The 27,088-nt window shown below is 45.4% G+C and overlaps 1 protein-coding gene across 1 annotated transcript; it reads right to left on the bottom strand.

The window, feature by feature from the left end:
- On the bottom strand, positions 1-25,495 carry LOC121171769 (zinc finger protein 345-like). Its single transcript, XM_041003482.1, is given in 7 exon segments — positions 1-631; positions 633-2,684; positions 2,846-2,903; positions 6,202-6,294; positions 6,523-6,649; positions 12,917-12,974; positions 25,394-25,495. Coding segments are annotated over 7 exon segments (2,532 nt in total). The 5' UTR covers positions 25,477-25,495; the 3' UTR covers positions 1-570.
- Between the last annotated feature and the right edge of the window lie 1,593 nt (positions 25,496-27,088).

Below are 27,088 nucleotides of genomic sequence, written 5' to 3'. Positions count from 1 at the left end.
TGAGATAGAATAGATTTAATTATGAAAGCAGAGCTCATTTACATTTTCCACTCACAAGAGACCACAGATTGCACTGCAAAAACTAAGAACACATACTCCAATACACCATCATTTCTTGTGTGATTTCCTCAAAAGTAGCCAAGATACGACTTTCAAAATATTCCACACTCATTATACTTTTAGTTTTCTGTTATACTTACGGTAATACTTGCTTCTTTCGCTGTTCTGATAACAGTGAAGGCAGGCTTATAATAGTTTTTTCTATGTTTACATGCCTTTCTACTCAGAAGTAGAAAATGTGCAAAACTGACTTCTGAAAGATTTTTTCAGTCAATACACTGATATTTCTCCTTTCTGTAGTTAATGTTTCTTGAATTGACACTTGTGGCAGTTTCTGCCATATATCTACGGCACTTGAAAGGTGCTTATTAGTGAATTTTCTCATTAAAGGTTACTTTCTGATGTATTTGATACATCTGTCTTACGATACATAGGACAGTCTGTTGGCAAAGAATTTTCCTAACTCTCTACATGGTAAGGTTTCTCTGGTGCAAATTCTGAAGTGCTTGATTAACTGTCAATTCTGCAAAAACGCTTTTCACACTCCTGAAATTCATAGGATTTCTCCTGTATGAATTCTTTGATGTTTAATGAGATATGACTTATTACAGAAGGTTTTCCCACACTCTTTACATTCATAAGGTTTTTCCCCTGTATGAATTCTTTGATGCGTGATTAGGTTTGATTGCCGGCCAAAAGCTTTCCCACACTTCTTACACTCAAAAGGTTTCTCTCCAGTGTGAACTGCCTGATGTCTAATGAGAGATGACTTGTCATAAAATGCCTTTCCACACTCTTGACATTCGTAAGGTTTCTCCCCAGTGTGAATTCTTTCGTGTGTCACTAGGTTTGACTGCCGGCAAAAACCTTTTCCACACTTTCTACACTGAAAAGGTTTCTCCCCTGTGTGAATTCTCTGATGTGCAATGAGAGATGACTTATCATAGAAGGCTCTTCCGCACTCTTTACATTCATAAGGTCTCTCTCCTGTGTGAACTGCCTGATGTTTAATGAGGTATGACTTGTTACAAAAGGCTTTCCCACATTCTTTACACTCATAGGGTTTTTCCCCTGTGTGAATTCTTTGATGTGTCATTAGGTTTGACTGCCTGCCAAAAGCCTTTCCACATTTATTGCACTCAAAAGGTTTCTCTCCAGTGTGAACTGCCTGATGTCTAATATGAGATGACTTATCATAAAAGGCTCTTCCACACTCTTTACATTCATAAGGCTTTTCTCCTGTATGAATTCTTTGATGTGTAATTAGGTTTGACTGCCGGCTAAAAGCTTTCCCACACTTACTGCACTCAAAAGGTTTCTCCCCAGTGTGAATAGCCTGATGTCTAACAAGAGATGACCTATCATAAAAGGCTTTTCCACACTGTTCACATTCATATGGTTTCTGTCCTGTGTGAACTATCTGATGTCTAACAAGGGTTGATTTGTCACAAAAGGCCTTTCCGCACTCTCTACACTGAAAAGGCTTTTCCCCTGTGTGAATTCTCTGATGGGTAATGAGACTGGATCTTTGACGGAATGCTTTTCCACAGTCACTACATGCATAAGGTTTCTCCCCAGTGTGAATTGCCTGATGCGTAACAAGAGTTGATTTGTCACAAAAGGCTTTCCCACACTCTTCACATTTATAAGGTTTCTCTCCGGTGTGAATTCTGTGATGTGTGATTAGGTGTGATTGCCAGCAAAATGTTTTCCCACACTCTTCACATTTAAATGGCTTTTCCCCAGTGTGAATACTCTGATGTGCAATGAGACTTGAACTCTGGCGAAATGCTTTTCCACACTCACTGCATTTGTAAGATTTCACCCCTGTGTGAATTCCCTGATGCCTATTGAAAGCTGATTTGTGAGAAAAGGCTTTCCCACACACTTTACATTCAAATGGTTTTTCCCCAGTGTGAATTCTCTGATGTGTAATCAGAAATGACTTTCTGGAAAATGATTTTTCACATACGTTGCATTCATAAGGTTTCTTCCCTTGGTGATCTATCTGATATGTATGGAGGACTGAATTTCTACAAAAGGTGTTTCCACGTTCATTACATTCATATGCTCTCTCTCCAGTGTGAATTATGTGATTTCTAGTGAGGTTTGTCTTCTGGTAAATGCTTTTTGTACATTCATTGCATACATCAAGATTTTCTCCTATGTATGTTCTGTGTTTGATGCAAGATTCCCAACTGAAAAGTTTGTTGCAGTAACTACATGTGTAGTGGCTTTTTGATGAATGCATTACCTGGTTTACTCTAAGATCTGTTTTGTAAGTAACAGATATTTCACTCCTACAATGCTCATTTTGTTTCTCTGCTGAATGTGTTTGCTGATGTTTACTGAAGTAGAGATTTTTAATGAAGGTTTTCTCTTCAACTTGCATAGCTGCTTCCACAAGAACAGGTGGCTTACGACAGGTGTCCTTGACACAAAGCCCCTTACATGGAAGAACTGTCTTCCTCCTGCAGGAAGTTTTCTCTTTCCCAGTGTGTTCAATAAACTGGTGACCAGTGTGTATCTTGTCATGCTGACTCTGATTTTCCTTACATTGGCATCTGCTCCCAGGTACAGCAGAGGCATCATGCTTCTCCCCAAATGACATCTCATTAAGTTTCCTAGAAGAAAAGCACATTTTGAAATAAATTATACTCAAGTTTCTCTCATACAATTTCCATTCATGTTAGCAGTTTCAAATATGGCCAGTGCTTAAATTATGCATTTTGGATAATTAAACGTTTATGGGTTATCACATTGTTTTTTGATGATTACAACTTACCTGAAGTTTAATTCTCGACTTTTCTGATTTCCAAACACTTCATTCTGTCTCTGGGTATCTGAAATGAGGGAAGAAAGCAACTATTTTCATGAATCACATCTAAGTATTTCTTTTCAAATGCTCATGTAAGGCCAATGAAGTTTCTTGCTCCTCTACATGGATCAGATTTCAGTATATAATGGAAATGTGTTCACTTAGGAGCATTACAATTTTTCTCAATGACGTTACTAAACAAATACTTTTATCACTATTCAGTAATATTTTTAATTATTTCAAATTTTATACGTTAAGTGGTAGCAGTGAGGAAGGGCAGATGATGGAGTACAGAAAGTGAAATTAATGCCTGAGATGCCTGGCAACTTCCAACAGTGCCAGTTTGAGTTCTCTCCATCGTGCTTAGCGTGTCATTTCTCACTAATCTATTTTGCAGCTGATCACGGTGCTTGACATCATGTGGCACACATGAAAGCTCAACGTGCTGGGCCCTGTTCCATTTTTTATTTCTGCTTGGCCTAAGTCTAACTGCTGAAAGCATCTGAATAAACCTGTGAATGGAAGACACCACTCTTAATTTGTGACTCTATTCCCACTACTCTGGTTTTCAATTAAATGAAAATAAGGAAGCATTTCAACACTGAGCAAACATATTTACTCATTGGTAAGTGAGGAAATAACACATTACAATAACTCATTACCAATAACTGTTACACAGTAAGTCAAATGCTTTCCAATAGTCATCTCCCACATTCTTCTTCTGGAGACTTTCTTGTAATAAAATTGTGTATGTGTGCTTCTCTAGATTTCTCAGCTTCCAAGTGAAAAAAATCTCAGTAGCATTTAGTTACAGGTAGAGCAGTGGGGCATGAGTCTGTATGATACTGAAGACTACAGATTAAAAGCAGAATATAGCTAAAGAGATGTCTCATCCTTAGTCTTCCAAGGGGCTTGACCATAGCTCCCTGGGATTTTTCAAGTGTAACCCCTCCTTTTACCTAGACTCTATACTGACAGCTTTCTGCATTTTCCTTAGAAAACCTGATATCCGGGCCCGGCGCGGTGGCGCAAGTGGTTAAAGGTCCTCGCCTTGCACCCCCGGGATCCCATATGGGCGCCGGTTCTAATCCCGGCAGCCCCGCTTCCCTTCCAGCTCCCTGCCTGTGGCCTGGGAAAGCAGTCGAGGACGGCCCAAAAGCTTTGGGAACCTGCACCCGCATGGGAGACCCGGAAGAGGCTCCTGGCTTCGGATCGGCATAGCATCGACCCGTTGCGCTCACTTGGGGAGTGAATCATCGGACGGAAGATCTTCCTCTCTGTCTCTCCTCTCTGTATATCCCCCTTTCCAATGAAAAAATAATAAAAAATAAATCTTTAAAAAAAAAAGAAAACCTGATATCCTTACCTCGGCACCCTAAGAAATAATATCGCAATACATCTTCATGAGTATGATGTCCATACTGGTAAAAAGAAAAGATTTTTGCAATTCAGGTTGTACTCAGCTTTTCGCAATGTGTTTTCTAACTCCTTGGGATATCCATAATCCTGTATACTCCTAGACTTTCTAGTGTGCACAAATATTTTAATAATCTGAACCCTAAAAGCTGTTGATTTCTGTATTGGAGGATGAATTTCCTCTAATTTCATAGAGGTATTAGTTTGCTGTGTATTGTATTTCTTGTTTGCTTTGTGTATACTTGAAAGATATGGGGGGCCCGGCGCGGTGGCGCAAGTGGTTAAGGTCCTCGCCTTGCACGCCCAGGATCCCATATGGGCACCGGTTCTATCCCGGCAGCCCCGCTTCCCTTCCAGCTCCCTGCCTGTGGCCCGGGAAAGCAGTCGAGGACAGGCCAAGGCTTTGGGACCCTGCACCAGCGTGGGAGACCTGGAAGAGGCTCCTGGCTTCGGATCGGCATAGCATCGGCCATTGCGCTCACTTGGGGAGTGAATCATCGGATGGAAGATCTTCCTCTCTGTCTCTCCTCTCTGTATATCCGCCTTTCCAATAAAAAAATAATAATAAAAATAAATCTTAAAAAAAAAAGAAAGATATGGGGTAGTTGGCACAATAAGTTAATATGCTGAGGTCGTGCACGACATGATAGCCTAATGGCTAAATCCTCACTTTACACTCCCTAGGATCCCGTGTGATCAGGTTCATATCTCTGCTCCTCCACTTTCCACCCAGCTTCCTGCTTATGGGCAGGGAAGTGTAGAGGATGGCCCAAAAATGTTGGGACCCTGTAGCCATATGGGAGTCCTTGAAGAAGCTCCTGGATTCAGATCAGCTAAGTTTTGGCCACTGCCACCATTTAGGAAGTGAACTAGCAGACAGAACATCTTTTCTCTGTATTTTGCCCTCTCTGTATATCCGCCTTTTGATTTAAAAAGAAAAAAAAATCTTAAAAAAAAGTGATCTATTCAACGTGACTCCTTTGGTGTATCTGGCCTTGGAACATCAACCAGCATCCATACAGGATACTGACACTGCAAGCAGAGGTTTAGCTTTTGATGCCACACTGCTGGCTCCAGGTTCATTTGGGTTTGGAAAGCAGAATCTGCTAATTCTCTTAGTGAGTCTATGACTTACTAAGTAGTCCAACGCAGCATCACACTTAACATCATGATTTCTGATGTTCTGAAACAGGCTTTATCCCAGACATTTTTCATTTTCTTCCTTATTTTAGTCTTCCAGAGAGACAAATACAACCCCATGCTGGATTAATTTTCAAACGTTTCCAAAGGTTAAATTTTTCTTTTACTTACTACTTCATCAGAGATAAGCAGAATGAAGTGATCAATAATGACACAAGAGAGCTCCTTCAATTTTCCAATAAGAACAAGTATTGTAGCTAACCAAATGCAGAAGTACAATTCATCACGTGAAAGAACTCAGTGCCTTGGGCCTGGCATGATGCTTCAATTACCTAATGCTCCCCTTGCAGGTGTCTCTCCCATACAGGGGTCAATTTATGTTCTAGCTGCTCCACATCCCATCTAGCTCTCTGATTGCAGCAGATTAAGCCTGGGGACTCCACACCATTTGGGAGATCCAGAAGAAGATTCTGGTTTCTGCTTCCTGCATTTAGACCAGCCCAGCCCCAGCTATTCTAACTACCTGAGTAAGAGCCAATGGATGGGTAAACTTGCTTTTTGTCCCTCCTTCTCTCTGTGAATCTGCCTTTCCAGTAATACTGATATAGCTCCTTCCACAGACTGTAGAATGCTGGTGTCTGAGCCATGACACTATCTCTCTACTCCATGGAGGTTGTAGAATGTGCGTGTCGAATGCACGGCAGTAACTGTCCTCGGGATGAGTCCTAAAATGGATCAACCTTTCTGCCCAGCATGTGCTGACCTACCTGAAAGTTGTTGCTTCACAGGCTTTTCCACATTCCATGGCACTGCTCCTTGTTCCAACTTTAAGATCACATCAGGCTTCATAATGTGGTATCCTGTTAATCAGAAATGATGACAGACTTTGTGAAATCAACAGCCTGGGGACTTACAGGATAAGAGCTTGGTCCCAGGATCTATGACACAAAAACGCTGTTATGAATTGTTTCCTGCAGGGCAGAGGCTCGTATCCTTTATCACCTCAAGCACTATGATTTATAAACTGCTCTTTCTTTTGTCAACTGTGAAGAAGGTATTCTGCTTGTGCATGACAGAATTTCACTCACCCAAGGAAAGCAGATTGCTATAGGTCTCAAGCATCACATCCCTGTACAGGGTCCTCTGAGCAGTGTCCATGATAGTCCATTCCTCCTGGGTAAAGTTCACAACCAGGTCTTCAAAGGATACCAAAACCTGTAACAGAACATTCCTCCTCAGCTCTAGATCACCAAGTAGAAAGACACAGTAAATCCTTCTTGTGCGTGTGTGTATGTATGTTTTAAAGATCTATTTATTGTTACTGGAAAGGCAGATTTACAGAGAGAAGGATATACGGAGAAAGATCTTCCATATGCTGGTTCACTCCCCAGGTGGCTGCAATGGATGCAACTGAGCCGATCCATCCGGGTCTCCCATGCAGGTGCAGGGACCCAAGGTGTTTGTTTGTCCTGTGCTGCTTTCCCAGGTCAAAAGCAGGGAATTAAATGGGAAGTGGACAGTTAGGTCATGAACCAGATCCCAAATGGGATGTCAGTACATTGAGAGACACACTAGACTACCGTGTTTGGGCCTTTCTGTGTTTATTTTTTTTAGCTTATTTTGCACTTTGCATGGCAAGACACAGCAAAATCAAAATGAAAACATTTTTTCCTGTATTAACTTTGTAATACCAAAACTATAATAGAATTTACCTTATGATTCTATAGCTAATCTTTTCCTCTAATGATTGTGAAATGAGTTCACTGCGTAGTCTTTAGACATAAGTACAAACGCAAGACCTAAATAACTTGGTTAGATAAGCAATACACATGCTATTTTGGTCAGGGTTATAAGAAAACTGGTTAATAACTTATGAAAACTGTTTGATAAGTCATCTAAGGTATTTAAAAAGTCTTACCAATATTAATAGAATTCAATTTTCTCATTCCAACTTGGAAAATTAAATACTTTGAAATATTGTTTAAACTAAAGTTGAATTAGTATATATTTCCATACTTACATTAGAATTAAATGTGTATATCATAATTTTTTTTTACTTGAGGATGTACTTATTAGAATCATGTGTGCTTTGCATTTGTTTCCTTTTTCATGCAAAATAACTGTCAAGTTCAACTAAAACATTAATTACTACATAATGAACTACAAACTTGCAAGGGAGACAAATGTAGCCTCATTCAAAATCATCTTCTAGTCACAAATAGTTGGCTCTGAGCCAGTCATAGGCTGCCAATTGTGCAGAAAATATACATTTGATGTTAGCCAAACGCACGAGAAGCGATGCACAGAAAATATACTTAAGGCAAATTATTAGCTGTAATTAATCACATTGCCTCTGCGTAAATGCACATATTTGTTATATATATGAATACATATACAGACGTCTATATATGGATAGCACTTTGACATTAAACAGTGACCTGGTATTTGTTTTTCCTAGTTACTTATTTACTTCTTAATTTTAACAAAAAGCAGAATTAACATAGCTAATGCAAACTATTTTCAGAATATACTTCTTTTACATCCTCCCTTTTACAGCTGGCTGCTTTCTGAAGCAATTGAAAAAACACGCTTTGAATTTGCATTATACTCAAGATCTTTATTTTCCACTAAGTGGAGAGTTGAATAAGAAAGTGAAATTATTGTAGTTAACATGAATACAGAAAAGGACTATAAAACAATCAAATGAATATGTTCAATCATACACATTTTTTAAAAACAATCACAGACCATTAAAGGTATAACAGATAATCATTCTTCACCATTTGAAAAAAACAATCTTCCGATTAGGTAAAACATGTTAATTAGAATTCTTTCTGATTCGTTGTTCAAGTTCGACACATTCTCAACTAAGCAATTATCTGGGAAATAAGCCAATATCTAATACCTCTACTTCACAGTCCTTCTTTCTCTATCTCCTAAGTAAACAAATCACACATTATTACAAAGACCAAATATAAAAAGTTGCACACTCTGAGATCCTATATGGGTGCTGGCTTGAGTCCCGGCAGCTCCACTTTCCTTCCAGCTTCCTGCCTGTGTCCTGGGAAAGCAGCAGAGGATGGCTCAAAGCCTTGGGAACCTGTAACCTATGTGGGAGACCCAGAAGAAGCTCCTGGCTTTTGGTTTTGGATCAGCTCAGCTCCAGCTGTTGCAGATGAAATTCACTTCCTGTTGGGCAGTGAATTAATGGACAGAAGATCTTTGTCTCTCCTTTTCTGTAAATCTGACTTTCCAATAATAATAAGTAAGTCTTTGTACAAACAAACAGAAAACAACAACAACAACAAACAAAACCAAATTCCTATGTGTCAGAGTTGCATTCTGGGATTTGATCATTGTGCATGGCCTTAGTTTATCCTCTAAAGGAAAAGTAGGGCTTTGTTCTTTGTGATTATTCTTTTCTATCTTCCATGTGGTAATATCTTTACCTATTGGAGTATTAAGCTTGTGATTGTGAAATGAAAGTAGAGTATGCCATTGTAAAGACTACAGCAACACAACAAGGAGGGTGGGTAGGAAATACAGGCAGGAGATAAAGTGCAAGTATCATTCAACTTTGTATTTTGTTTCATGTCAAATTTGTAAACTTTATACATACATATATACAAATATATATGTATTTTACATGTACACACACACATGTATTCGTATATGCCTGCTAAAGAGATGATTCATCAGAACAGATTATATACCAGAATGGCATAATAACAAATGTTAACTAAAAACAAAAGCTGATAAGACATGAAACAAAAGTACACACAATTAAACAAGAAACAACATAAGAAAAGATGTTAGAGAATCTATACTCATTTTAAAGTCACAGAAAAAGAGACTTTAAAAATCAGTTAATTCTAAACATAAAGTGACAACATTTATACACCACTGTGGAACCATGACAAAATATATACTGAACCATAAGTCAAAGTAAGATCATCAGGACCAGTGCAGTAGTGCAGAAGGAAAATCTTCCACCTGTGCTTGACATCCCACATGGGCACCAGTTCACAACTTGGCTGCTCCACTTCTCATCCAGCTCCCTGCTTATGGCCTGGGAAAGTAGCAGAGGATGGGCTCAAGTCCTTGAGACACTGCATTCATGTGGGAATATGGAAGAAGCTCCTGGCTCCTAGCTTTGGATCAGTTCAGCTCCGGCCATTGCAGCCATGTGAGAAGTGACCCAGCAGATGCAAAACCTCTCTCTGGTCTTCTCTCTTTGTAAAAGCTGCCTGATAGAGTTAAACAAACAAACAAACAAAAGGTAAAATCATGGGGCTGGCATGGTGGCATAATGAATAAATTCACTGCTGGCATCACAAACATCTCATATGAGCACTGGTTCATGTCCAACTGTTCCATTTTGATCCAGCTCCATGCTAATGGACGGGGGAAAGCAGCAGAAAATGTCCCAAGTGCTTGGCCCCTAATACCCATTTGGGGAACCTGTAAGAAGCTCCTGGCTCCTGGATTCACACTCACCCAGCCACAGCCATTGGTGCTTTTGGGCACATGAACCAGTAGTTGGAAAGACACTTTCTCTTCCCCTTTCTGTACTTTCACATAGTACATAAATGGTGAAAAATATTTTAAGATATATTAAGGATACAAGATATAAAAATAAATGAAAAATGATTAAAATCATTTAGTGGTCTCTAATCAGATTGAACTAAGTCAGAAATCATTTTAAAAGTGAAGAATTTTCATTATACTCTTATGAGGAAAAAAATCACACGGGAAACAAATTACATTCAACAATGGCATTATAGATAGATTTGTGATAAAAATGTTTCTCCTATTCCCACATTTGAGGTATAATTGAAAGCATATTCCATGAATGCTTGTTTGAGAAACTTCCTTAGCAAACAGAATTTAGCATAGTTGGAAACTGAAAGAGTCATTAGGGTCAAAGGATAGTATAGTTACTGGACATTCTAAATTTTTTTGTGTTATCTGTTGATGAGAAAATAGTTGGAAATAATTTTGCATATGAGATCATATATATCATATGTAAGAAAATTACTACAATCAAAAGCAATAAAAACAAATTTCAAATGGACAAAGTACTAAATAGACTTTTCTATAATAAATAACCAAATCACAAATTAACAAGAAGATTCTCAACATTACTTATCATTAGGTGTATGCAAATGACAACCATATTGAGACATCACTTCATATCCACTGAAATGTCCTTTATGAAAACACTCACAGAGTTAGGGAAATTAAAATTATGCATTAGTGGTATAAGTGTAAAAATGATGAAATGTGGAAAAGCATATTCAAGAACTGCATATATTTTGATCTCACAAAGTTGAGATTCAGCACAAGGCATCACACGACAGAAGATCACTGAAGCGTTTCCATCATCTTCCTCTGTCCATTTAAAGCCTGTCAGCACCTGGGGCCTGCACTGTGGCATGGTGGGCCAGGCTTCTACCTACAGTGCCAGCATTCCTTCTGGGTGTACTTTGTGTCCTGACTGTTTCATTTCTGATCCTGATGTTTTGCTTGGGAGAGCAACAGAGGATAGGTTCAAGCCCTTGGGTCCCAGCACACGTGTGAGAGACCTGGAAGAAGCTCTTGGCTCCTAGCTGTACATAGGCTCAGTTCTGCCCACTGTGGCCATTTGGAGAGTGAACCAGCAGATGGAAGATTTCTCTCTCTGCTTCTCCTTTTTCCTAACTCTTACTTACAAATTTATTAAGAACATGCAACAGGAGATTGGCACTGTGATTTAGCAGGGAAAGCTACTGGCACCCAATATGGACATTGATGTCCTAGATTGTCAAATTGTGATTCCGACTTCTGCTGAAGGGCCTACAAAGGCATTGGAGTATGGCCCAAACACTTGTGTCCATACAACTAAGTGGGAGAGGCTCGACGAGATTCCTGGCTCATGGCTTTAGAATGTCCAACTCCACAAATAGTAGATGGAAGAAATCCCTTCTTGTCTCTAGCTGTGGCTTTGCCTTTAAAATTAATAAGCAGATCTCTCTAAAAAGAACCTGCAATCGGACATGGCACTGTGGCATAGCACATTAAGCTAACACTTGCTCCACCTCCAATTCATCTCTCTGATGATCAGAATACAGTGATTTTGGAAACAGTGGAAATGCGTGCTCTGTGCATTACTACTCCCAAATTGAGGGTGGGCTCTCAGTGAAAGTATTGGTTGTGTCTTGACAATGGGATGCTGGACTCCGCCACTGTCCATGCCTGCAATGATGGACTAATGTCTGTTTATGAGGAATTATGCTGTTGTAATGATACGGGAGAATTAAGTAGCTAGTTGAGCGTGGGGGGGCGGTGAATACTTGGGGAGAAAGTAAGGGAAATCCCAGGGCCTACGGAACTGTATCATAACATGATAATAAAAAAATGGGAAAAAAACAGTGGGAGATGGCCAAATAAATTGGTGGGAGATTTCTGCGGGAGCTTAAAATAAACAGCTGGTTCCTCTCCTTCTCTTGGCAGAACACTGTTGGGACCCACATTGGACCATTTTGACCATTTGCAGAATAAACCAACCGATGGAAGACATGTCTGCTCTCTCTCTCTCCTTTCCTTTCTGTCACTCAGACTTTAAAATGGCCGAATGAAAGAAAGGATGAATAATCTTTTAAAACATGTATAGCAGATACTGTTCCCCACACAATCCTGTCAGAGCTCACGAGTATAATATAGCCTCTCAAATGCCATTAGAAATCACACTATTTCAGTAATTTCAAAAAACTGAAAACTTAAAACTATTGGTTTTTTTTTGTTTGTTTAACATTAGATAATTCTTATCACTGCAAAATGCTGTCTTTATTTTGAAATTTGTATTAATCCACTTCCATTATATCATATATAACACCAATAAAGACGATTTCAGAGTTAATATCACACAAGAGGGCCGGGCATGGTAGCCTAGTGACCAAAGTCCTCGCCTTGTATGCTCTGGGACCCCATAATGGCACTGATTGGTATCCCTGCAGCCCCACTTCCCATCCAGCTCCCTGCTTGTGGCCTGAGAAAGCAGCAGAGGAAGGCCCAAAGCCTTGGGACCCTGTGCCCATGTGGGAGACCAGGAAGAGGCTCCTGACTCCTGACTTCAGATCGGTGCAGCTCTAGCCTTTGTGGCCACTTGCGGAGTGAATCATGAGATGGAAAAAATCTTACTCTCTCTCTCCTCTTTGTGTAGCTGACTTTCCAATTAAAAAAATGAAAAAATAAAATTCAATAAAAACTAGCACCACACAAGAATAAAAAATTCTAAGATCCAATTTGAAACATGCACTACATATGTCTTGTTAAGGCATCAGAAAACCAGGAGACAATCAGGTTTCCATCAGATTTGATAGCTCTGAGGTCTTAGTCTTGACCATTTTGCTTAGTGTATACCCATTTCTGCACTGTAATTAAAACATCCTCTTAAAGCTTCTAAAATACAATGTGAGATAAGCTGAGGAAGAAACAACTTACTGCCTGTGTGTTCACCGGCTCTGGCCTTGGACACATGGAGCGGCCCTCAGGGCGGTACCTGGAAGAGAAGGTGAATGGACGGAGTTAGGGGAGGGCTGGTCTTGCTTATTCCTAGGCCCCAGTGTTGTGACAGAAATTGTACAGGATATAGATGCAAAAACAATCAGCTTCCCTGGGCAAGAATAGTGTTTTACAGATGGCAAGGGCTGGGAAGACCTCCTTGGAGGGTTAATAATTTCAACCGTTGGAAGAAATTAAGCACAAGCTAGGTGAATGCAAACATTTATTTACTACTTATTTGGAAAAGTTACTACCAAGAAGTGACTTCTTATTTCAAAGACAACTGCTCAAACTGCAACATAGCAATGGAAAGAGCATCATACTGTCATTAAATCTAAACAAAACAAAAGATACTTGTGTGGTATCATACATTTCCCTATTTCTACATGGCACAGGTGTCTGGGTCCCCTAGCCATGTGGCTGCGAGGGACAGAGTGGGTGATGTTGTCTGGTTGATATAAATACATATTCGCCCTCAGCAAGGTGTGCACTGGGTCTGTGGCATGCAACTGGGCTAGATTCCAGCACCCATTGGAGCTCGTAAGAGCCAGGCTGAGTGTAAGGGGCTAAGGCTAGGTCTCTGTCCCCAGTAAGCCATGTGTGAGCTGTGCCTGGGTTTGAACCAAGTTAGGCTTGGGCTGTAGCACACAACAGTAAGAACTGGAATGGGTGAAGGCTTGTCAGGAAAGGCAACTGTTCCTTCGAGGACAGCAAGTGGACTAAGAAGGGCTGGCCCGTGGACCCACTGGTGTGCATGAGATCTGGCATTGGCAGAGGTTCTGATGTAGGATCTTGGGGAACTCCTCTGTTGGGACACAGTCCTTGCAGGTGAGCACAAGAACTAAGAAAGGGAGCAGCCCAGACCAGGCCAGAGAATGGTACCCATGGGCTTACCTTTGGCTCAGGTCTGGGGCAAGCCAAAGGTGAGCCAGGCTGGGTCAGTGGGTCATGCCAGGTCTGGCTGCAATACCAGCCAGCTCCCACTAGGGCTGGGAGAGGGGGCTGGCTGGGTTGGCTAGGCTGTAATCTCCACCAGCTGGAACTGAAGGATGGGCCAGGCTGGACCAGTCTATGGCATCCACTGGCAAATGTCGAGGTGAGGTGGTCCATACATATAAGACTGTGTCACAACACCCAATCAACACACGTCTGACCTGGGGGAGAGTGGGCAAACCCGGTATAGGGGCTGCAGGGAGCTCCCCTGCTGGGCCACTATTTTTACTGCATGGGTGAGCATGAGAGCTGGGATCAGGAACAGATCAGGCCAGGCCAGGCTACAGCACCTGTTGGCCTGCATGTAAGCTGGACTGAGGACAAGCCAGACTTGGCAGACTGTACCTACTGGTACAAGCCAGAGTGGGTGAGGATTGGTTGGGCTTTCCCACAGCATCAGCTACCAGATGCTGACACAGGGGGCAAACTCTATCAAGCTCAACTGCAGTAGTGTGGGAGTGAGTCCAGTAGGGAAATAATGGGCACCTTCTTCTTGGGTTGCAACTCTTGACTGGTGAGATTGAGAACTCGGTTTGGCTAGATAAGAATGGCACCCACCAGCATGTGTGTGGGCTGGACAGTGGGGCTGGTTGGGTTGAACCAGACTTTAAAGCCCATTGACATATATGAGAACTGAATGGGAGGTGGGACCAACAGGACCAGTCTGCTGTATGTACTGGGAAACACGGGAACCAGGGTAAAAGATGGGCCTGGTGGGGGTTATTATGGATCACTCTGAGTAGGCTACAACTCCCACTGGTTTGCGTGGGAGCCGAGTGTGCAGTGGGCAGGACAGGGATGGGCTGTAAAATCCATTGGTTTGTGTAGAAGACACGGCTAGAGACAGAGCTGACGCAGCAACTGAAAGTAACAGTGTGTATGTAGCCAATCTGAGTGACAGACTGTGCCGGACCCTGTATGGGCAGGCACATACAAGAATCAGGTCTGGGATCCCCTCAGATGATATTTCTTTGGGAATCTCCACAACTGAACCGCTGGACTCAAAACTCCAACCACGGAGAACGAAATCGCAGGTTCCATGGTCTGACCGTGGAATGCATGTGTCAGAGCTGGGCTTCCTCAGTGGCTTAGATTGGAGCAGTGGACAGCATATCCAGATGCACATGGAGGATATGGGAGTACATCGGAGCTTGTAGAGGACACCTGGTACCACAACAGAGGACGGAGGACAGTGAATACCTGGGCAAATAGACTCTAAGGTGGACTATGTCAGCCAGTGGATTCTGCAGAGATTTCATCGTGATTGGAGTCCAAGACTGACAGCAGTACAGAACTGCTGAACTATCAACACTACTTTAGTGGGACCCTCAGAGCATGCCCCACGTCAGGGACCCTGCGACGGCTGGGAGGCTGAGGGTGGATTCTCCTTTTGTCTCTCCCCAGATACAGGAAGGAAAAAAGAGAATGTCAAAACGATGGTCACACCCACTTTCCTCTAGCCCTTGAACCTTCGCAACCTAATCAAATGGACAAAATATACCAAAAATAACATGTCTACAATAAAAAAAATTTTAAGAAAGATTTTTTAAATCTTTAAAGCAAATTTAAAGATTTACTTATTTGGTTTTATTGGAAAGTCAGATTTACAAAGAGAAGGAGACACAGAGAGGAAGGATTTTCTGTCCGTTGTTTTACTCCCCAAGTGGCCACAATGGCAGGGTCTGAGCCGATCTGAAACCAGGAGCCAGGAGCCTCCTCTAGGTCTCCATGCAGGTTCAGGGTCCCAAGGCTTTGGGCCGTCCCTGACTGCTTTCCCAGGCCACAAGCATGGATGGGAAGTGGAGCAGCTGCGTATGCAAGGTGAGGACTTTAGCCACGAGGCTACCATGCCCCCATCAGCCTAGAGATGTCTCTTGGGAATTGAGACACTACCTCTGGGAGAGTAATATTCACACTGGTAACCTCCAACTAGTCTGTATTCATGTGAAATTGTGTGACTTATTTGAAGAGAACTGGTCCAAATGGTTTACTGTAGGTTGCGGGGCTTATGTATGCTGCTGAGTCCGCTGGGGCTTTTATGGGACGTGGGGATCTAAACTTAGAGGTGTCCGAGTGATAGAGGCCTATGTGTACCCCACAAATGGTGAGTCAAATTGTCAGAAAGTAGGAAGTTACAACTGTGCTGCCTGTGGCTGTCAGACTGAGACCCTCGGAACTACAATGATCCATTTACAGAATCCACACACAGGTCCTAACCCAACATAACAACAGTGTTCTGGGTTGCTGTAATCCTACCAGGGCAAAAATCGCATTCTGGCACCACAGTATAACTGGGGCCTGGGAAAGAGCACACACCTGGGCTTTAAAGCTGTATGTCACAGGATCTGACTCAGGGACTGAGTTGTAACATTAACTGGGATTTGCGCGTATTCTCTGTTTATTGCCCCTTCACATAAATCTGGGAGATGGACTGATCCTTACATTTCTGGAATGTTCTAGAAGTATGGGTCTAAATTTTAGCCTGTGGGGTTTCAGGACTGATCTGAATATCCTATGTTATAAAATACTTTTTGAGAAATTGTTTTTAAAATTTTGGTACTTTGGCTTTTCATTTACAAAATTTTCACTCCTGGAGCTGGTGTGATGGCTTAACTGGCTAAATCCTCCCTTTGCAGCTGCTGGCATCCCATACGAGTGCCAGTTTGTGTTCCAGCTAAACCACTCCGGATCCACCTTCCTGTTTATGGCCTAGCCAAATAAAAAGAAAATCTTCAAGAAAAAAAACAAAAATCAAGGGGCCCGGTGCAGTGGCCTAGCAGCTAAAGTCCTTGCCTTGCATGCACTAGAATCCCACATGGGTCCCAGTTCATACTGCAGCTGCTCCACTTCCTATCCAGCTCCCTGCTTGTGGCCTGGGAAAGCAGTTGAGGACAGACCAAAGCCTTGGGAACCTGCACGCACATGGGAGACCTGCAAGAAGCTTGTGGCTCCTGGTTTTGGATTGGCTCAGCTCCAGCCACTGTGGTCACTTAAGGCGTGAATCATTGGGCAGAAGATTTTCCTCTCTGTCTCTCTGTATATCTGACTTTTCAAGAAAAATAAATAAAATCTTTTTTTAAAAAATTAAGATACTAAGCTGGAACAGGACAAACCTAGGAGCTTTATCTAGGTCCCTCATTCGGTGGCAGGGGCCCCACCCCAAGCACTTGGACCATCTTCTGCTGCTTCTCTCAGGCTAACAGAAGGGAGTCAGATTAGAAGTGGAGCAGCCAGGACTTGGAGCAGCACCCACATAGGACGCAGGCATTGCAGCCAGAGGCTTCACGTGCTATAGCGCAACTCTGAGCCCGGATGCATACACTTACAGAACAGGTGAGGCCTATCAGAGGAGCTCTTATCAGGTGGAGCTCTAAGTCTCTATCCCACAGAGGCGCCGGTTCCCACCCCAGCTGCTCGTTTCTGATCCAGCATCCTGCTCGAGCCCTCGGGACCCGGCACCTGCATGGAGACACGGAAGAGGTTCCTGGCTTCAGATCACCTCAGCTTCGGCAGTTGTGACCATTTGGGGACTGAAAACAACAGAGGAAAAGATCTCTTTCTCCTTCTCTGTAAATTCGGCTTTTAATAAGAATACATGAATTAAAACAAAAAAGACATGGTGATTACATGACAGAAGATGAGAATAATGAATACCAAGCTGCAGGGCTGATATTTAATAAATCGTGTTACCTCAACTCAAACTGCAGCAACAGGCTCACCTCTGAACATGGCTTTGCTACAATCAGCAACGTGACAGTTGTCAACACCAGCTATCACATGGAAATCTCATATATTGAAAAGGGTTTTTGTTTTGTTTTAATAATTTCTTTTCATTGGGAAGGCAGATTCACGGAGATGCAGAAAGATTCTCCATCTACCGGTTAATTCCCTAAGTGGCAGAAACAACTGAAGACAAGTCGATCTGAAGTCAGAAGCCTGGAACTCCTCTGGGTCTCCCACATGTGTGACAGGGTCCCAAGACTTTGGGCTGTCCTCTGCTGCTTTCCCTGGCCACCAGCAAGGAACTGGGTGGAAAGTGGAGCAGCAAGGACATGAACCAGCACCCATTTGGGATCAGGCATGTGCAAAGTGAGGATTTAACTACTGAGCCATCGTGCTGGAAACCACAAGCTAATTCGACCAAACTTTTCAGGGATCACTAACCCCAATTTCAGAGAAACAGAATAGGAAAAAGGAAGGAGTGCTTCCTAACTCATGTTCAAAGAGCTATCCAACTTCCATACCAACACTGACCCGGGCCAGGCAGGGAGCTCGTGACTGTAGGGCCTGTGGTCTCCAGCACTCACTGTGCCACAGCCCAGCACCTCTAAAGGAAAACAAACAAACAAAACCCTTCCCTGTTCCATGCCAACTCAGCGCACCTGCCTTCTCATGATGCACTTGAGCCGCCATCCTGAAGATGCCCTGAGGAACACACATGTTCTCACCACAACCAAAGCCCACCGCATTTGGATACTCAATTAGAGCACCAGCCTCCACCCAACCCAGGCTCCAGCCACATCGGGGTGCAGGCAGTCCCCCTCTCGGGCAGCCCACATGCACTGCAGAGTGCGTGCCACCACCCCTTCTATCTCTCTGAATAAATTCTGCTTCTGTTCTTGCACTTTATGAATCCCTCTCTGACGCAGACAAGAACCTGCAATAGAAACAGCTGGGACCACATCCTCCACATCCTCACAACAAACCAACAGGAAAATCAAGATCATTTATTAGCAAACCAAATCCCATTATAGATAATGATCATTCATCGTGATTAGTTAGCTCTAACCCAAGGAATGGAAAACGTCATGAAACTTCCTGTAACTGGAAGAAAAAACCATCTGTGGGGACGGGCATCGTATTGCCTCAGATACCCATACCTCAGATTGGGGCACTGGGTCAGTCCTGATTCTCTGCCCTTAATCCAGCTCCCTGCTAAGGCACCCCAAGGGAAGGCCACAGCCCAGACAGCCCTTGTGACCCATGTGGGAGAACCAGCTTGAGTTCAGTCTCTTGGTTCGGCCCTGGCTGCTGCAGACTTTTGGGAAGTGAACCAGCAGACGGGACATCTCACTTTCTCAAGTAGATGAAAAACAAATTACAATCCGTGTTCTTATTTAAAAAAATCATTTGTAGAAATTCAACTATATAGGGCCCGGCGTTGTGGCCTAGTGGCTAAAGTCCTTGCCTTGAACACGCCGGGATCCCATAGGGGCGCCAGTTCTAATCCCAGCAGCTCCACTTCCCATGCAGCTCCCTGTTTGTGGCTTAAGAAAACAGCAGAGGATGGCCCAAGGCCTTGGGACCCTGCACCCATTTGGAGGCCCAGAGAGGGCTCCTGGCTTCAGATTTCAAATTGGCTCAGCTCCAACCGTTGTAGCCACTTGGGGAGTGAACCAGCACATGAAGATATTTCTCTCTGTCTCTCCTCTCCGTACTCCTGCTTTTCCAATAAAAATACATAAATATTAAAAAGAAAAAGCCAACTGCAATCGACAGAGCAAAGGGGCATCATGTGCACTGGCACCTAGAAACCTAAGGTATCAAGGAAGAAAGCACACAAGATGGACATGAACACAGCACAGGCCTCTGCAGAGGCAACCTGGGAGCTGCCCTGAGTACCAGGAGCAGGTACAAAGGTGCCCAAACAGTAAATACTCCCCGTCCACGCATGCCAGGATGGGTAAACGGTGACATACACGAACAATGACGCTCACAGAGCAGTGAATAAGAGCACCTGCCCTCAAATACAAGAAGTACATGAGGAAGAAGCTAGTTAACACAAACATACAGCAGGGTTTCCCCACATAAAACCCTAAGCTCAATGAAAACCCCCAGTCCTGTGTCACAGCACACACAGGCAATGAACACCCGGGGGATGCTGAATGGTGCCCAAGAGCTCAGAGCGACAGCTGGCAGGGCAGCAGGCAGGACCGACTGATATGTAAAGAACACAAAAGCAGCCAGCCCCAGGGCTTCAGAGGGAGACCGTAACATGAAAGATTTACTTATTTCTCTTGCAGAGGCAGATCAGATTATACAGAGAGGGAAAGACAGCTCTTCCATTTGCTGGTTCACTCCACAAATGGCCACAATGGCCAGAGTTGAGCTGATCTAAAGCCAGGAGCCAGGAGCAGCTGCTTCTGGGTCTCCCACGCAGGTGCAGGGTCCCAAGGCTTTGTGCCTTCCTTGATTGCTGTCCCAGCCACAAGCAGGGAGCTGGATGGGAAGTGGAGCAACTGAGTCATGAACTAGAGATCGTATGATATTTTGGCAATTAGGGATGGCTAGACAGAAAGGCACCTGTCATTAGACGTAGGGGCTGGATAATAGGTTGGTTGTGCTGAACTAGGCTTCAATGTCCAATGACATGTGTGAGAGCTAAATGGGATGTGGGACAGACTGGACAAGCCTGCGGTACATACTGCAAGCATGGCAACCAGGGTAGGGAGCTGGCCTGATGGGGGTTATGGAGAGTCGCCCCAACTAGGCTGCAGCTCCAACTGGTTTACGTGAGGCCTAAGTATGAAGTGGGTAGGATCGAGCTGGACTCCAACACCCGTTGGATCATGAGGAAGACAGGGCTGGAAACAGAACAGACCCACCAACTGCAACGACCAGCATGTGCATAAGCTGATTGGTGTGATGGACGCTGTGGGAGTCTGTACTGGCAAACTCACACAAGAGTCAGATCTGGGATCATCTCAGATGAAGTTTCTTTGGAGATCTCTCCAACTGAACTGCTGATCTCAGAACCCCAACCATCAAGAGACTGTCAGCCAGTGGACTCTGAATAGGTTTCATTGCAAGTGGAACTGTGAGACTGGCAGCAATCCAGAACTGATGAGCTATCAAAATTGTTCGAGCAGGACACTCGGAGCATGCCTCCCCTTGGGGATCAGGGATGGGTGGGAGTTTGGGTGGGGCTTTTCCCTTTGTTACTCCCCTAACCCCAGAAACAGAGAAGAATGATAATATTAGCGTGGAAACAATGGTATTACCCACTTTCACCCTGTAGCCCTTGACCCTCTGTACCCTAATCAACTAAGATTATTAAAGCAAATTAAAAAATATATATAAAAAAGAGATTCCGGCAATTTGTATCAGAATGTTCCTTTCAGGGAGGCAGGAAAGAAACTTAACAAAAATTACTCATTCATATTAAAAATGAGAACTGGGTGGAGGAACTTGGGAAACTCCCCTGGCAAGTCATAGCTCCCACTGGTGAACAAGTGGTCTAGACCTGGGTGTCGGACAAGCTGGTCAAAGTAGCTCCAACAGCTGGCTAATGTGTGAATTGGTAATGGAACCGGGTAGATCAGGCAGGACTGAGCAAACCTTAGTCTACAAGTGAAACTAGAAACCAGGATGGAGCGCAGGTCATGCCGAGCTAGGCTCTTATACCTACTGGTCTGTGTGAGTCAGGGACACTAAGCCACAGTGTCTAAGGCAGAGGCAGGACAGGTGAGGGGCTGAGCCAAGCTGAGTCAAAACAACCACTGGCATGCGTGTGATCCATGGCTGGAAACTGGCCTGGCTGGGGAGCTAAGGGAACAACCCTAGCTCGGTTGAGGTTCCCATCAAGAGGCGCGTGGCCTGGAATGGGGGTTGCGTTCTGATCAGGAAACAGTTGTAGTCTCCCATGGCAGAAGTGTGGACTGGGATGCACGAAGCTGGGCCAGACCCCAATACCGTCTGGTGTCCTGGAGGACCAGGGTAGATGTGGGATGGACTAGGCTAGGTTTCAACCCCTACTGAACCATGTGTGAGCCCTATGTGGGTATGGACGAGCCATGGCTGGGCTGAAACATCCAACAGCAAGAACCAGTTTGGGTTGAAGGCCAGTGAGAAAAAGACACTGTTTCTGCTAGGACAGGAAGTGAACTGAGTAGGGCTGGGTCATGGGCCCCCTGGTATGTGCAAAATCTGGCATTGGGAGGGATTCTGATGGAGGAGCCTGGGTAACTCCTCTGGCAGGACACAGACCCTGCAGGTAATCCCAAGAAGCATGGAAGGAAACAGCCAAGAGGTCATGGAAAGTGTCCCATTGGCATATATCTGGCATGGGTTGGGGGCAAACGAGGCTAAATTAGTTCATGTCATCCACTGGCAAATCCGAGCACCAGAACAGAGTGTGGGTTGGGCCTGGTTTGGTTGCGACAAAAACCAGTCCACAATGCCAAGGTGAGGTTGCCTGCACCATAAGTGACCACAGCGCCCATCCAGCACGCGTGAGAACCAGGAAGGGAGGGGGCAGAGCCGGCAGGGGGGAATAATGGTGGTTCCCTTGCTGGACAGCTACTCCCATTGGAGTAGCGTGAACTGGGATGGGGGCAGACCAGACTAAGCAGGGCTACAACACCTGTGTGCCTTGTGTGAGCTAGTTCAGGGAAAAGCCAGGCTGGGCTGATTATTCCTACTGGTGCAAACAAAATTAGGGTGAGTGAGGGTTGTTTGGGCTTAGCTGCAGCATCAGCTGGCAGAAGCTGGCAACTGGGGCCTAATTCTGTCAAGTCAAACCACAGAACTACCTGGAGAGTGCATAATCCGGGAGTGAGAGAGACTGGGAGGGAAATAGTGGGCTCCTCCCCCTTGGGTTACCACTCCCATGGGAGGGCACAAAAACTAGGACGGGGGCTGGGGTGGCTAGACAGAGAGGCACTCAACATCTGTGAGGGCTGGATAGTTGAGCTGGTTAGATGGAACTAAGCTTCAATACCCATCAACATGTACGAGAGCCAAATGGGATGTGGGACAGAATGGACTAGTTGGCTACACATACTGGCAAACCAGGGTAGGGGGCGGGCCTGGTGGGGGTTATTGTGGTCGCTCTGACCAGGCTGCAGCTCCCACTTGTTTAAGTGATGCTGAGTAAGTGCTGGGCAGAACCAGGCTGGACTGCAACACACAGTGATTCCAGTGGAAGTCGGGGCTGAAAATAGAACCCAGCAATTGCAGCCACCAGCTGGTTGGGGCAACAGACTATGCCAGGCCCTGTACTTGTTAGTACATGTAAGAATCTGGTCTGGGAACATCTCAGCAAGCTGATTTTTAAGTTGATAATTTCACACAGCCCTTGAAAGATGCTGTAAATATCCAAATGGTGCTGGGCAGGGGAGGGAAAAAAAAAAAGGGTTCCCCACCCCTAATCATCTAGGCCATCAAATTCAAGTCCAGACCAGTACTTACCACTTCTCCCTGACAAACCTGCTCTGCCCACAGCCTCCTTTGTTTGGATAAAGGCACCACATCCTCCCAAGCTTTCTGGATGAACGGCTGTGTTCACACCCACTCACTCAGGAAACCTGTCTCTTCCCACTCAGAAATCCCCCTCTAATGCTGACTCCAAGGGCTGGTCAGTGCTGTATTGGGTGTGAGGGGCCGGTTCTAGCTCTGTCTGCTTCACTTCCAATTCGGCTCCCGGCCAGCCAAGATACTTGGGAAAGCAGCGGACAGTCCAACTGCTCGGGCACTGGGGAGACCCGGATGAAGCTGCTGGCTTCAGATCAGTCCAGCTCTTTGAGGGGAATGAACCAACAGATGCAAATCCATCTTTCAAATACAAGCAACCTTTTAGGCAAACAGCAGTCCCAGGGGCAGGAGTTGACAGAGCAGTGAGGACGCCATTCAGGACCACTGCCCCTCATTCGGATGCCTGGTTCAGGCCTTAACCTGCTTGTGATCCCAGCTGGGAGACCCAGTGGCAGTCACGGGCTCCTGGCTTCAGCCTGGACCAGGCCTGGCTGTTGCAGGAGTTTGGGGAGTCAGTCAGTGGAGGAAAGCCCTCAGGGGTCTCTCTTCCAGCCTTTCTGATAAACCAGAATAATAAATCGAGGAGATACCCATTCTGTCATTCTCCCAGGTCTCACATCTTTGCCTCATCCTCCATTCCTGCTCCTGCCTGCCACGATGGGACCTCCCCCCTCCACTCTTCCAGCAACGGCCCTTGCTGCCGATTCTCCACACAGCCCCTCAGCCCTGGCAGGTCACCACAGCCTCACAGACCCCACCACTCCAGTCGCTGCTCTTCCTGTCGTTCCCACCACTTAAGCCATCTTTTCCAAAAATTCAAAATTGACAAACTGACTGCCTCTTTCAAAAACATTCTTACTTCCCCCACAGCACACACACATTGCTAAATGTGGGGTTTAGAGAGTCCCCGATGGTTCACCACCCAAGTGCTTTTCCAGGATTAGATTCTACAGCTCAAGCTGTCACTTGCTTCTATTATCTGCCTGTCCAACTCACACCCACTCTTACAGGCCCAGCTCAAGCCTCGCTCTTCATCTCTACAGCTTCCACACAGTGGTTAGAAAGGGGCTGTGGGAGCCTCCAAAACAAATATCCAGAGGAACTTATTCAAAAATTGGGGGGAAAAAAGGCATAACATTAACAAACTTCTGAGTCTAACCGTGTTTAAAAATGACTATTCAAAAGAACCATTTCAACTACAAAGTCTTCAAAACTCCAGCACTGCTTCTACTGATGAGATGCTAATGAAAAAGTCAAGTCAACGTGAGGTCCCATCACCATCCTGAAAAAAGAGGCCACGAGCTGGACTCCCATGATCCCAATGTCCAGCAGACTTGTATTTTATTTAGAAAGTGAAAACTACAGAGAACTTAGCACTTGAATAGAGACAGATGTCAAGTATTTCCGCAAGCAGTGACAGGCACAGTTCCCTGATCTATATCACTTTCAGATCGGTAAAAAAAAAGTCTTATCAGTTGAAAGAAAAACAATGTTTCAACTGACTTGTCCACAAGATATTTTACAGTCCATATTTTATATATCAATATCTATATCTATATAGATATATATAGTTTTCTTAAAAGAGAGCTTAGGGGACACAGGCAATCCTGAGCCTCTGCCAAGGAGACCCAGTCCCCAATGCACTCCACGCAGGTGTCACAGCACGAGTGTGGCCACACAGACACGGAAGCCCTGCGCGGAACTTTCTCCCAGTGACTCGCTAGGGCTGGATTTTCTTTGAGGTCCGACCTAATTCTTTAAGTTCTCCTTTGGTTGCTACGTTGTGGGCGCCTGTCGGTTTCCAGAGCTTATACTGGAGAGCATTTTGCTCCTTTCTGATTCCAGCAGTCTTGCAAAAGGATGTTGTTTTTTTTTTTTCTATCTAGCTAAGGTAACTGGTAAAACCAGCTCTTCATGGCATTTGCCAAATCGTTTCCATCCGTGCCAAAAGCCTCCGCCCCCCCTGCAACCTCTCCCTTAGCAGGCAGCCAGGACCGGCCCGGGACGAGCTCCCGAGCAGCAGCAGCAGCAGCAGCAGTTAGCGGCACCTAGACCTCGGGCCTCGGGCTTCGGGGCGCGCCGACCTGCGACCGAACCCCGGGACCAGGGCGGCTGCTGCGGCCCCCGGGTGGTGCAGCGGGCCGGGCCTGCGGACGGGGCGCCGACACTCACCACACCATGCCGTAGGCACCCTCGCCGATGTACGAGAGGTTGGTGTAGCGCGGCCCCACGTCGAACACCTGCCCGCGGACCATCTCCGGGCCCGCGCCCGCCGCCGCCATGTTGGCTGCCGGGCCGCCTCCGCCTCGCTGGGCTCGTCGCTCCGCGGCCGCCGCTCCACTCCCGCCGCGCCTCCCGGAAGGACCGAGTCGCCGCCCGCGCAGCAGCCGCTGCCGCCGACCGGGACACGGGGGAGAAGCGCGTCCGCTCAGCAGAAGGCCGAGAGCTCGCGGCGGCGGCGACGCTCGGAACCACTGCCTGTCTGACTGACGGGCGGGCCGGCGGGCGGAGGGAGGGGCGCGCGCCGAGGAGGGCTCCGGGGCGGGGCCAAGAAGCGTGCGCCCCCATTGGCTGCCCGCGGCGAGGGGCGGGACCTGGCGGGGCTGGCGGAAGCGGCGAGCTGAGGGCGGAGCACTGCGGGGGTGGCGCCGGAGGGCGTGGTCACGTGCGTCCGCGGGTGAGGCGGCTGTGGAGACGCTGAGGGAGAGCGAGTGGTCGGGCGCGGACTCGCCGGGGGCGGGGCATCTGAGAGAGCCGGGGCGAGGCGAGTTCGAGACCCGGTCCTGACAGATCCAGGGCGTGTCCTCACTTGGTGTGAGGAGGAACGCCGCGAGCTTCGGGTCTGTGGCTTCTGTGGCCCGAACTGTAGGAGACCTTGAGACTAGATCAGAAACCAGAAATAGAGGATCGGGAGGTATCTTGTAGACACAGACATCAGATATTCAAACTGGGATAAATTCTATGAAGAGATGTAAGGGCTTAGAGACACGGGGGTTGAGACCCTTGTGCAAGACCATGATGCTCTGGAAACAGTCCGTTCTCACTCTCCTCAGACTCCACATGAGTATCAGAGTAGTACCTGCTAAACAAGCAAGTTGTGCATGTAAATAAAACGTGAAGAGCTTCACACATGGAACATTTTGTACCGAATAAATATTATCTGTTATTGCCATCGGCCTCACCCAAACCTGTTCCACATCTTGTATCTGTGGAGCGTCACCTTCACCCAGATATTCAGGCTGAAGTTCGGCCTTGATCTTCAGCAACATTTTTTCACATGATAACCCATCCAATCAGAACCTCCTGTGAGTTCCTTAATTTTTTAAAATTAATTTCTTTTTTTAATGATCTTACTTAGGTAATTGGGGTACAAAGGGTCAAGGGTTACTGGAAAGTGGTTAATACCATTGCTTACACACTAATATCATTTTTTTCCCCTGTATCTGGAGTCAGGGGAGAAACAAAGGGAAAAGCCCCACCCAGCCTCCCACCCATCCCATGCCCTCATATTTTTTGAATTCTCCCTTTGCTGTTATCTACATCCAAATGCTCTTCCTTCTATCCTTCCTTTCTCTAACAAACCACATCTTTTCTTAACACAAGCCAGTGGTCCTAATCATGCTCAGAGTAAGTCCCTTGCTGACGACCCCTCTACCCAGTCTGCCCTGCCTCTCTTCTCTCCTTGCCTTCCATTTGCCAGCCACATTAGTCTACGCTCAGTTCTGTCCTGTCTTTTGGCCTCAGATGTACCGACCTCACGCTGTAGCATGTCCTCTCTCCATTTGTGGCCACTTTTCAGGTACCACACTATCGTAGCATGTTAGCCACCCTTTTTCTCCAGAGAATTCCTCTTGCCTGGTTTCATAG

Source organism: Ochotona curzoniae, unplaced genomic scaffold (genome assembly GCF_017591425.1).
Source record: "Ochotona curzoniae isolate NIBS_2020 unplaced genomic scaffold, NIBS_Ocur_1.0 scaffold_274, whole genome shotgun sequence".
NCBI lineage: Eukaryota > Metazoa > Chordata > Mammalia > Lagomorpha > Ochotonidae > Ochotona > Ochotona curzoniae.
Note: the sequence above shows the minus strand (reverse complement) of the source record. Positions and strands in the feature narration are given on the sequence as shown.